The sequence below is a fragment of the Rattus norvegicus genome, chromosome 1 (genome assembly GCF_021556685.1).
Source record: "Rattus norvegicus strain SHRSP/BbbUtx chromosome 1, alternate assembly SHRSP_T2T, whole genome shotgun sequence".
Lineage (NCBI taxonomy): Eukaryota > Metazoa > Chordata > Mammalia > Rodentia > Muridae > Rattus > Rattus norvegicus.
In genome coordinates, this window is record NC_141534.1 from 173,367,933 (window position 1) to 173,381,373 (window position 13,441).

General features: G+C 36.7%; 1 protein-coding gene across 1 annotated transcript; it reads right to left on the minus strand.

Annotated features, from left to right (window-relative positions):
• Positions 1-223: 223 nt before the first annotated feature.
• Positions 224-1,174, minus strand: Or2ag17 (olfactory receptor family 2 subfamily AG member 17). The gene is given in 1 exon segment (NM_001000736.1): positions 224-1,174. A coding segment is annotated over 1 exon segment (951 nt).
• Between the last annotated feature and the right edge of the window lie 12,267 nt (positions 1,175-13,441).

Here is a 13,441-nt window from a genome sequence, read left to right on the forward strand (position 1 = left end):
ACATTGGGAAACAGAGACTAACTTTTAAAGACAATGGATAGTTTTAAATAATGAACCTCTTCTTGTAAGAAGCTAAATGATGAGAAGATTTGAAAAACATATTCTCTGCTTCTCTAGAAAAAGAAACAATTTCATTTTTTTTGGTTGCATTGGCAGAATTTCATTTATAGCAGGAATCTTCTGACATTGAGAATTAAGTCTAGCAGATACCCACTAGAATCCCCTAAAATATAGACCGTGTAGGCAGAAACCACTTACCCAAGACCCTCCTCAAGGCCCCAGTGACATCCTTATTCCGCAGACTGTAAATGAGTGGGTTTAGAGCTGGGGTCACGACAGTGTAGAAAACAGAGAGGATGTTCTCTTGTTTGGGACTAAGATAGGAACTGGGTAGGACGTACATAACTGTGAGAGCCCCATAGTACAGACTAACTACTGTTAAGTGGGAAGAACAGGTAACAAGGGCTTTCTTCCTTCCTTCATTTGAAGGCTTATTGAGCACTGTGAAAAGAATTAATATGTAGGAAGTCAGGATTGCAACAAGTGAGGGAATTAGGAAGGTTACACCCATCATATAAACCATGAGTTCATATTTGGAGGTGTCTGCACAAGCCAGCTTCAGCAATGGAGGGATCTCACAATATAGATGTCTGATCTTCCGGGATTTGCAGAAGGGATATTGCATTGTGTGGATGGTATGTCCTAGAGCACTCAGGAATCCTAGGATCCATGATGTGGCTACTCCAAGCCAGCAGATGCTTGGCCTCATGAAAACCATATAGTTCAGAGGATGACAAATGGCCACATATCTGTCATAGGCCATGAAGGCCAGAAGGAGGTCTTCTGCACCACCAAGTGTCAGTGCCAGGAACATCTGCAGGGCACAACCCTCTAATGAGATGGTGTTGTCTTTGAGCAGAAAATCCATGACAGCCTTGGGAATAATAATAGACGTGAGAAAGAAGTCTATGAGTGAGAGCTGCCCAAGTAGATGGTACATGGGTATGTGGAGCTGTCTATCCATGTTGATGACCAGGAGCAGCAGCCCATTGCTGGCCAAAGCCAACATGTACAGGGCTGTGATTACAGCACAGAGCATTTCAGGAGAGCCACTATCATCCAGAATCCCGACCAAGATGAAAGAACCTCCCAATGTGGAGTTCCACCACTCCATTCTTTGTCATTTCTTTAGTATTCAAAATAAAATGCTTCAATACTATTTTGCTAATATGGTTTCTGCTTTAGTAACATCAGAGTTCACTTAGGATGCCCGACAGGACTCCAGTAAAAATGACATCTTTCCCGTTAGTGAATATCTTTGCTTCTTGTTTTCCAATATTTAGGTTTCAATATGAAGGTTTTAAGTTTGAATTGATAATTATAACTTGATGAAATATTTATCTAAGTGGAGATCACATACTGCAGTAATAATTTTAAAATAGGTTATAACCTGGTGAAAAAATTGTACAAGATATAACATGAAGAAGTATTTCTCTAGAAAGACCAAATTATCTCTTTTTTATAATTCATAAAATAACCCATCATTTTTGGTATAAATTTGGTAAATAGTTTTAACATTCCAGTTTTCTTTATGAATTGTTATATTTAAGACATGAGATTCTGAACTGATATAGAGGTGTGGTTTTAATAAATTCCTTTCATTGCTTGCCCACATTTCAGGTATTTTTGTTTTTTATTATTCTTTCTTTTCTTTTCTTTTCTTTTCTTTTCTTTTCTTCTTTCTTATGTTTTCTTTAAAAAGGGTTTCTCTGTGCAAACCTGACTGTCTTGGAACTGACTCTGTAGCCCAGGTGGGTTTCAAAACCACAGGCAGACATCTACCTCTGCCTCTCAAGTGCTGGCATTAAAGGTGTGTGCTGCTCTTTCTATACAGTCCAAGGTGGACACAGAACATCTTGCTTCAACTGTCTCAGAGCTAGCATTTTAAGCATGCACCAAACTGTCTAGCTCATTTTCTATACTCTGTAAGTCCACATTTGTTCATAGTTAGTCTACTGGATGAAAGCAAGATCGTCTACCATAACTACCTATTTTAAAGCCTCATATTGTCCATGAGCCTAAAATCTTTTGCCTTCTATATAGAAAATTAAGTTTGAGAAAATATTGGGGTTTACTGTTTAACCCTCAAGGTCAATTCGAAAAATTTTACGGATTATTATACACAATGTGCCTGCAAAGACACAGAAATAAACTATTTCTGCCTTTCATATAAAACCAGTTCTGTTTATGCTTAGGTAATATGGCAAAATTCCACAAAGGAGTAAGTATTCTGTTCTGTAATCTGTCCAAACAATTACATCCTAATCCAGTCATTGATCCTAATGCTCATTATTTCTCCCATAAGTACAGAACATTTACACTAGATATAAGGAAAAATAGGTAGGCAAACTTCCTTTTTAGGAAGCTGGTATTGTAGTATGGCACCAAAATCCATGGAGAAGCTAGTGTGGGGAGGCTTCTAAGATTGAAAAGAGCCTTGCTGTACAGCATGGAACAGGACAGATGAAGCCAACCCAGAGCATGAAGTCCTAGAGAATGTGAAAATGAAACATCTTGTGTAAGTCATGTAGCTACATCTTGGCATATTTATATTAATATTTCAAGTCTTCACTATCTTATCTTGGGGCAATTACTATTTTGAGAATTAAAAGATATGAGAATGTGGAACAAGTTTCACATTAAATCAGGTAGTCCTTTGGGGGCATTCATCTATCTTACAGGTATTATCAGAAACCAGGGACATCTACAGGGTCTAATGGTCTATGCTGAGGTTCCTTCCAGGAAGGTATTGTTCAAGTCTAGACTATGATGTGGAATCAATTGGTCCTAATGATACTCTTTTCATGTTCAAAAATCAAAAGTAGATATACTGACAAAGTCATGAATTTAAAGCACTAGAAAGCCTGAGAAATATCAGTTTATCACCTTAAGTATTACTCTGGACTCTTTCTTGACTCAAAATACTTAAAAGTTACACAGATGTCTTTAAAGGAGATAAAATTTCTTACCTTGGGTGGTAGGAATCCTAGCTGCCCGGATCCTGGCTTCACATTGGATTGTTTGTCAACTGAGGATATTTCATCACAAACATGGAGGGGAGATGTGGTTCCTTCAAAAGTTTGGGATTTAAGTTTTCCTACACTGGTACAGTATAGTATGAACCCATCTTGTCAGGTGTAAAGGATGCGTTATTAACTACTTTCATCTGAGACATTTCTGGAAATGAACATGGGAACAGCCAAGCAGCTAACAGATCTTGGTTAGTGTCAAATGCAGCAACAAAATGTTTCTCCTGTTCTCAAACCTAGACAGGATTGAGAACAGGATTGAAATTGTCAACTCAAACAACTTGCATGGAGTGAGCCAGCTGCTCTCACTTCTTATCAGTCTTCAGACTGGTTTGTGTATCACACTGAGGTTACCATGTTTCTGCTATCAATATCAAAGTCATGGTTAAGGAAGTAGAAAACTTGGTCAAAAGCTCAAAGGTCCCTGTCTAGTGGTATTAATTATCCCTGGGGCCTTGTTTTCTATTCCCAAGAACCTATTTCTTCATCATTCTATGCATAGATTAGATGGACTTATATCTTATCTCAAATGACCTCCTTGAAAATATTTGTCTCAAAACAATGAGTCCTCTTGGGTGTGTTTTCTGGCTTGCCTTTCCTGAAGTCTTTTGTTACTAAATGAGCTCTGAGGCTCTAGGTTTATCTTTCCCTTGAATATAGGGTCCAGTTTCTTTAGCCTCCCATCTGATGAGATTAAGGACACACTTCCAAGACTTCTCCAGACTGCATAGTTTTTATGTAGTTCTAAATGAAAAGTAGTGACTGAATAGAACCACAAATATCCCTTTTTGATCATCCTTCTATTCTTGAACCTAATGTCTTCTTCTCAGTATTTGTGGAATGCTACTTTCCTTACTTTGTTTCAATTCAGCCTAGCTTCTCTAGGTAGTTGCAGATGTGGGATATTTGCATTGTCTTCTGGTAATCCAGTGTGATTTCTGTATGTGTTCATATCTTGGTGCCATGAGTTATGGCTAGAGAAAGAGTTACGTTTTCTTTTTATTAAGCATGAAAATAGAAAGAAATCCATTCAGTATTAGAGTTATAGAAAGTCAACATTAATGAAAATGAATTAAGTGCTTTCAGAGACAAATACCCACTATATAAACACATATAGATGGCAATAGCCTATCATTGACAGTAAGTAATAGGACAATGGAGATAAGTCTTAAAATGCTTAGAAAATAGAACTACAAACCTAAGGAGTGGGTAATGGTGTGAGTTATGTAGATGTAGTACTTCCATATAATTTCTCCAAAAACATGTTTACATCATCAATCCTACAGATGTGTGACCCCTATAGGATACAATAACCATCCTGGCAAGCCATGCCTACTCATGCAATAATTGAACAATGTCTTTAGAGTAGCCAACCATTTTCTGATTGTATTTAAAGCCCATATCACAAATTGAAATCAGTCTCTGTCACTAAAATCATAGCCAAGAATCTGTGGCTAGATAGGTCGCAGTCCCTAGGGTAAAACTTAATATACTATACTATAAATGAGCAGAGTATTAGACCAATTACCAGGAATTTGTCATTATACCCATAGTTTCTCATCAGAGAAGTTTTTATTTGTAGTTGATGACAACACACAGACTAAAAATGGTCAAGGGACAAAAAATAAGAGAATACAGAGTTGTCATTCCTAAAGGAAACACTTCTATCCCATACCTTCTTCCAAAGCTCTGGTATCATTGTTGAAGAAAGTTTAGAAAGATTATTAGAACCAGAAGTAGATCTCCATAAGGAAATAGTGTTTCCTGGAATCAGTAGGGAAGTAGTACATGTGGGTTTGCAGCAGTTGAGGTAGCATATGCAGGCTTGGTCAAGATCAAGACAGACAAAATCTAAACATGGGGAGGGGAGTTAGGTATGAAGCTCCAGTACTAGCTAGGTACCTATTGGTAACTTATGACTGCTGGGAAATATAGAGTCAGTTTTCATCAAGGGTATGACCTTTGCTGGGTTGACCATACTATATGGGAAGGCAACACATTTAGGTGTATGTCAGAAATACCAACCATATTTGATGGGTTTTGTGTGGAAGAGGGAGAAGTGATGGATCTGGGAGTAATGGAAAGAGGGAGAATATATGATATATTGTTCAAAATTATTAAACAACTTACAAAAATTAAAGTGCTAACAAAAATGATAAAGAAATATTTTAACTGTGAAAAATTATTCTTTGAAAATTTTATAAATGTATTTAATAAAACACAAATCCTCAATTTCCTTTCTCCATCTCCTCATAGATTCCCACAATATACCATGTTTTCTTTTTTATCAACCTTTAAAACCAAATAGTGCTATCCCTATGTACATGAGTATGTGGTTATCCAATGGACGTGAGAATCCTACCAGTTTCCACATCTTCAAAGAACTATTGTCCTACCCTTATAAGTTATCAAGTGGCAAGAAACTTCTTAGTGAGAGGTAAGAACTCCTTGCCCTTCTAAGCTTGAATTTTGGGTGAGTTGGTATTTTTGCAATTTTGTTCAAGAACTATCATTTCTGAAAGTCCATGCATACATGCTGTACTGTGTCCAGAGGACTGCATTTCACAGCCCACTTCCTATTCATTGGCTCTTACATTCTTTTATTCTCCTTATCCAGAATGTCCCCTGAGTATTGTTATTGAGGTTAATAAAGAGGTTCCATTTAGAGCTGAGCACTCATTATCACTCATTGATCAGTCCTTTGACCACTTATTCTCTACATTGACTTATGCCTTCTGTGAAAAGTAACTTCTATGATCAAAGCTGAGGACAACCCAAGTCTATGACTGTACACACAAATGTTTAGAAGGCAATTTCACAATATAATTATGGTTTGAAATAGTAATACTAAGTTCTACCCTAGGGACTCTTCCCTCTGCAGATATGAACATTAGATCATGTTTAAAGTATCATGTCTGCATGAATTAACAATCTGTGGGGCAGAACTCAAAATCATAGAATGGTTTGTCACTCACAGTCATAACCCTAATGGACCTATGATGTCTTTCCTCACATGTTAGTATTATAGTATCCATAGTCCAACAGTAGGTAAGACCATTTATGGTTTTTCTCCATCCTGAACTCTTCTTTATATATTCTACTACTCTCTAGACAGTATTGGAGATATTTTTGATCTGTTTGAGACTTTTCTGTGTTGTTCAGTCAGCATTCATGGTTTCTTCAGCAATATATGTTATTATATAATTTCCAGTGAGTAACAAAGAGCAAGAGAAGTGGCCTGCACTAATTTGGAGATCTTTGAACCCTACTGACCAATAATTTGTGGGAAGGTATTCCAGGCCTGGCACTATGATTTTAATGACAATTTTCTCCTGAGAACAACACCACTAACTACCCATTAAAGGTAACTCCATTATAATTTCTTGTATGAACATGTGTTTTCAAATGAGCTTAGGAAATTATGGAGTTCCATAAGACTTTTTGAAATATATTATTTTTGTTAACCTAAACACTCTATACTCCCATTCTCCATACTCATCTTGCATAAAAAAATCTAATTTCCACAAACCTCCCTTTTTTTGTTTCAGATGTGTCTATTACCACCTCAAATTATATCTCCAAATTTTTGTTGCAAAATATTAGGTTTCCATATGTCTTCTTTTATAATCTTTCCTTTAGGTTGAATGCCCTTTGACTTGTCTATTTCCCTTTCCTCTATTTTCCCATTCCTGTTTAAACCTGCCCTTCATCAATATTCCACTTCTTTATCTTCATCTTCATCTTATCTATGATCTTTTCTTTACTCTCTCTTAAAGAATTTTAACAAGGTTAAATGTCCAAAACAAACATTTGAAGCTTAGATTCCCCTTAAGGGTAAGAACAGCCCGTGTTTGTTTCCTCAGCTGAGTTACTCCCACATAACTTTTGGATACCATTTATCTACAGATTTCAATTTTTCCTTTTCATTGAGTAATTCTATTGTGTTTATGTACCACATACTCTTTATCCATGTGTATGTCGACAGATATCAAGAATGATTTCATATACTAGCTGTTGTTAATAAAATGGCAATGAACATGGGTTGCATATCTGTCTGTTGTAGGTCATAGAGTCTTTTGAGACTATGCCCAGGCATGATAGAACTGTACCATATGTTAGTTCTATTTATAAATTTTTGAGAAATCTCCAGACTGATTTCTAAGTAGTATACTAGTTTATAGTCCCATCAACAGTGTGTAAGAGCTCCATTTGTATTCCTGATGATGACCATTCTGACTAGGGTGAGATGGGATCATAGAAGAGATTTAGGCTGCATTTTCTAAACCATTAAGAATGTTGAGGACTTTTAATGTGTTTATTAACCATGTGTTCCAGTGCCCATGTGTTCCAGATGCTTCCCTAGTTTTCCTTCTATTAGTTTGAGTGTGACTGGTTTGATGTGGAGGTCCTTGATCCACTTGGACTTAAGCTTTGTACAGGGTGATAAGGATGGATCGATCTGCATTCTTCTACATGTTGACCTCCAGTTGAACCAGCACCATTTGCTGAAAATGCTATCTTTTTTCCATTGGATGGTTTTGGCTCCTTTGTCAAAAATCAAGTGTCCATAGGTGTGTGGGTTCATTTCTGGGTCTTCAATTCTATTCCATTTGTCTATCTGTCTGTCTCTGTACCAATACCATGCAGGTACTATACACTCTTAAAGAGAGTCTCCTCATCCTCTAGTAGCTAACCACTTACTTCACTGGGGCTTTGGGTGCTGAAATCCTCTCCCATGTTGGGATTGAATCATTTTGGGCTTGGACTGGCCTTTTTGAGTTCATATGTGCAACTTCCCTGTTGTGACCAGAATATAATGTTTTCTTGTAGTTATATTCCACTATTGTCTCTTACAATCTTTATTCTCACTTTCCACAGTAATCCCTGAACCCTATGAGAGATTGTGTGATATAGATGCTACCATAGGTGGTGATTCTGCAGCCTCTTATTCTCTGCCCCTTGTCCAGTTTTGGGTCTTTGTGTTAATCACCATCTATGGCAAACAAATGCTTCTCAGATGAAGATTCATAGATGCATTAATTCATTGGTCTAATGTCATTAATAGTTTCCTGTCATTTAACAGCATTGTAGAAGTACTAGTTGATTTCTTAGGGCCCACGACATGTCTAGGTTCTTGGTCTTATAATGATGCCAGATATAGGTTTTATCTTATGCATTTCTTCATTTGTTAATTTGTGTGTTCACATTTATAGCTCATTTTTAAATTAATTATTTTATTTATTTATATCCCAAATGCTGCCTCCCTCAAAATCTCTGTTCCGGAGTTCTTTACCCCATCACCTTGCCCCTTCACATTTAACGGTGTGTCCCTCTTCCTCCAAGTACCCCTTTTACCAAGGGCATTAATTCTCTACACTGTTAGGTGCATCCTCTTTCACTGAGGCTTGACAAGGCAGACCTTTGCTACATATGTGCCAGGGGGTTTTGGCCAGCCCATGTATGATCTTTGATAGGAAGCTTAGACTCTGGGAGCTCCCAGAGGTCCCAGTTAGATGACACTGTGGATTTTCCATTAGAGTTGCCATCCTTTCAGGTCCTTTAACCCTTCCCATAACTCTTCCATAGAAGTCCCTGACCTCAGTCCAATGGTTGGTCATAAGTATCTGCATCTGTCTCAGGCAACTGTTGGTAGACTCTCTCTGCATCTGTCTCAGGCAACTGTTGGTAGATTCTCTCTGCATCTGTCTCAGGCAACCATTGGTAGACCCTCCCAGAGGACAGCCATGTTAGGCTCCTGTTTTCAAGCACAGAACACCATAAGTAATAGTGTTAGGGTTTAGTAGCTGCCCATGGGATAGATCCCAAGTTGGATTGGTCACTGGAGGGCCCTTCCTTCAGATTCTACTTCAAATTTGTCTCTGCATTTCTTTTAGACAGGAACAATTCTGGGTCAAATTTTGAAGATAGTTTGGTGATCCCATCCCTCTACTGGGCCTCTGTCTATCTACTGGAGTTAACCTCTACAGTTTCTACCCCTCCCCCACAGTGGGGTATTTTGGCTCAGATAATCTCTATTAAGTCCTAAAAACCTCTTATATCCCCAGTCTCTGAGGCTTTGTAGACATTCCTCCCACCCCACCCCCATTTATTTCCGTTTATTCTCCTGTCCCCATACCTGACCCTGCACCCATTTCCCATCTCCATTCCCTCTCCACTCAGGTCCTTCCATTCCTCTACCTCCTGTGATTATTTTGTTCCTCCTTTGAAGTGAGATTGAAGCATTCACACTTGGGTTTTTTTTAATTGTTAAACTTCTTATAGTTTGTGGGTTGTATCATGGATATTCTGTACTTCTTGGCTAATATTCCCTTATCTGTGAGTACTTACCATACATTTCTCTTTGGGTCAGGATTACCTTATTCAGGATGAAATAGTTTCACCCATTTGCCTGAAAATTGATTATGTTCTCATTTTTAATATGTGAATAGTATTCCATTGTATAAATGAACTACATTTTTTGTCAGTTGAGGGACATCTGGGTTGCTTCCAATTTCTGACTATTGTAAATAAGGCTGCTATGAATGTAGTAGAGCTCATGTCCTTTTGGTATGGTGAAGCACTGTTTGTGTATATGCTCAGGAACAATAATGGAGTGCTCATCTTCCTCTTCATCCTTGCTGTTACTTGAGTTTTCGATCTTAGTCATTTTAATTTATGTAAAATGGAATCTCAAGATCCATGATGATGTAAGGATGTTGAACATTTCTTTGGATGCTTTTCATCCATTTAAGATTCCTCTGTGAATAATTCTTTTTATTTTGGTACCTCAATTTTTAGTTGAGATAATTGGTTTTTTGGAGTCTACCTATTTGAGCTCTTTATATATTGGGCATATTAACCTTCTATCAGATATAGTGTTAGTGAAGATCTTTTCTCAATCCTTAGGTTGTTGTTTTGCCCTATTGATGGTGTACTTTGCCTTACAGAAGCTTTTAGAGAGGTCCTATATTAGTAACTTAAAAGTGCACATGAAAGCTCTTGAACAAAAAGAAGCCAACACACACAAGAGAAGTAGAATTCAAAATCAGGACTGAAATTAACCAATTAGAAACAAAGAAATAATGTAAAGAATCAAGAAAGCCAAGAGCTGGTTCTTGAAGAAATCAACAAGATAAATAAATTTTTAGCCAACCTAACTAAAAGACACTGAGGCAGTATCCAAATTAACAAAATCAGAAACAAAATAGAGAGAAACAAGTTAGAGATAAACTTAGGAAATTAAAAAAAATCATCACATCTTACAACAGAAGCCTATATTTGATGTAACTGGGAAATCTAGATGAAATGGATGATTTTCTAGAAAGATACCATGTACCAAAGTTTAATTAAGATCTGATAAACTTTCTAAGCAGTCCCATAACCCCTGAAGAAATAGAAGTAGTTATTAAAAATCTTCCAACTCCCTCTTAAAAAACAATAAAAAGCCCAGGGCCAAATGGTGTTAGTGCAGAATTCTATCAGATCTTCAAAGAAGAGCTAATACTAATAACCCCCAAACTATTTTATAAAATGAAAATAGAAGGAACTAATTTATTCTATGAAAAGCCATGACTCTGAAAACTAGGTCACATAAAGACTAGAAATAGAACTTCAAGCCATGTTTACCTATGCCAGTATTTGTTGTTCATTTGTACACTTAATGATGGCTATTCTGATTTAGGTTTTAAATGATAAAAATTCCATAAAATTGTGCTTACTATAAAAGTACCATAGGATATTTTTACACATGTACATATTATATAATGTTCTTATCAGAGAGACATATCATGCATACAAACCTATTGAAATTATTAATGTATCTCAAGATGTGCTTAGAAAAATAGAAAAGACCATTTTTTTCCATCTCTATGCTTGTCGTATTCACAGTATAGAAACATAAATATTCACTTAAATTTCCATCACAGAAGCATCAGAAGAAAATAGAAAGGGGGAAGAAAATGATGAGGAAGAAGAGGAATGAAAGAGGAGAACAGGATGAAGTGGAGAATGGGGCATGCACACAAATACACAGAGCCAAAATATCTGTCAAAGACATTAAAAGTTAAACATAGTCAACTTCTATCAACTGGATGTTAGATAAAACTATAAAAATTAATTTTACTAAGATTAGTTGCTTTAAAATTTGTGCAAAGTTCAAGAATCTTTTCTAACTGGTATCACTTAAAAGTATTTTAGGGTAATGTCCAAAATCATGGAGGAGCCAATGTTGGCAAGAATCTAAGATTAACGAGAGTCTGTGTTATATAACACCAAAATGTACAGATGAAGCTAACTCAACATACAGCTTAAGATGTGAAAGTGAGGCATCCTTGTACAAATTATTCAGCTATGTCATGTATAGTAATGCTTCATTAGTCTCCAGTGGTTTCTCTTGGTGTCATTAGTACCTTAACAGTCTAAATATGTGAGAATGTGAAATGAGTATCACAATTCAGTTCGTTGTTTGAGGGCACTCATCATCTATCTGGGGGTATTATGAGAAACAGGAATATCTATAGGCTCAAAAGGAATGTTTTGAGATTCCATGAAGGAAGAAGGTACATAGGCCTAGTCAATGCTCTTAATTTTCAAAATATTAAAGACAGAGAGACTGAAAGGAACATGTATTTAAAGAATTAGGAAGTCTGATTGGCATAGTAATGTAAGTTTTACTGTATGCTCTCACTGATTTTGTCTCAAAATGCATAAAAGGAGGTTATATATTTTGTTTAAACAGATACAAATTCTTTACCTTGGGAACTGAAAAGCCTAAGTACCTAACCACTCAGCTTCCCTTGCGGCTTCTTTTTTTTTTTTTTTCCCTTGTGGCTTCTTAATGGTTGGCGATGCTGCATCACAGATGGAGAATATAGACACATGGTTGTTATTTTTTCAGTAGTTTCCTATTGAATTAAACTTTGCTAGGTTGGCAAAGTATGTTGAGTGTCCTTCCACTGTCAAGTGCTAATGGTATTTCATTTCTTCTTCATATCTACAGTTATACTCTGAAAATGTCAGTGGGAATATCCGGCTGTTAAGAAACTTTTGGTAGTGTCCTCTGGAGCAAGGAAATAGGATTTTTGTTTTCACACTTGAAAATTATTAAAACAAAACAAAAAATAAAAAAAACTCCAAAAAACCCCAAAAAACAAAACAAAAATCCTTCCACTTGATGAGTTGCAAGGATGGAGCTCCTCCAACTTCATGAAAGTTTCAAACTCTTGAGTCCTGCTGCTCAGGTTTGTCTAGCCCTGATGCCATCTGGAAGCAGAGATCAAAACTTCATGAAGCAAGTAGAAATTCAAAAAGACTCTTTAAAGTTCCTGCTGTCTCCATCTAAATGTTCCTAAGGTCTGGTGCAAGCCAGGGCCTTGACTAAGAGCAAGCTGATTTGTTCTCAGGTTCTAAGGCCTCCTCTCTGCTTTATCCTATGCATATCTACAGAGGGACTCATATCCCAACTGAAAGGGAAATGTTGGGTCTAGAAAATAGTGAGTTAATGAATTCTCTTGGGTATGTTTCTGAGCTTGCTTCTCCTGAGGACTTCAGTCAAAAATGAGCTCTGAAGTCCTAAGTGTCTTTTCTCTTTCATACAATGTCTAAATTCCTTATCTTTCCAAATCTGAGGTTATAGACATGTAACAATGGCACCACAGCCCAAGTATCTTACATTTTTCTTTAATGTAAAGAAATAGTAACAATGGAGTAGCTCAGGTTCCTAGCAAGTCTAGCACTGTGGCCTTAACCAAAAAGTGGGTTTTCCAGATTCTTGTGGTGGGCTGCTGTTTCTTATATTTATAGCTCTTGTAGGCCAGACTATTCTCTCTTTCCTAAGACTGATCCTTATACAGTCCATATATGGAAGACCTTCTCTCCATTGATCTCTGAAAGCCCAGAATAGTTTTTTGTATGTACTCATGTCCTTATTTCATAGATGATGGTTTAAGAGAGCTTAATTTTCTAAAGATTAGGCAGGAAGTAAAAAAAAACCCACAGTAAGAGAGTTGTAGAGAGTTTACATTAATTCAATTATTTGAAATATTCCCAGAGATCAAAGACAGGTTACCAATTATACAAATTAACCTTCCTGACAGTAATGGAACAAGGAAGAAATGTCTTTTAAAATGTTGATGAACAAAACTATACAGTTATATTATCTGTGTAGAGCTGAACTGTGAACAATCTCAAGAGGATGCTCAAATGAGTATTTACCTCCAAATATGCCCAATAAAATAATTTCATCAAGAAGAAGAGTGATGCCTAGAGGATATGTAATCCACAAGGAATCATGCTGAGCCTTAAAGAATGATCTAAAAAGTTAGTTAGCAAATTTACTTCTAGGCCCTAAAAAT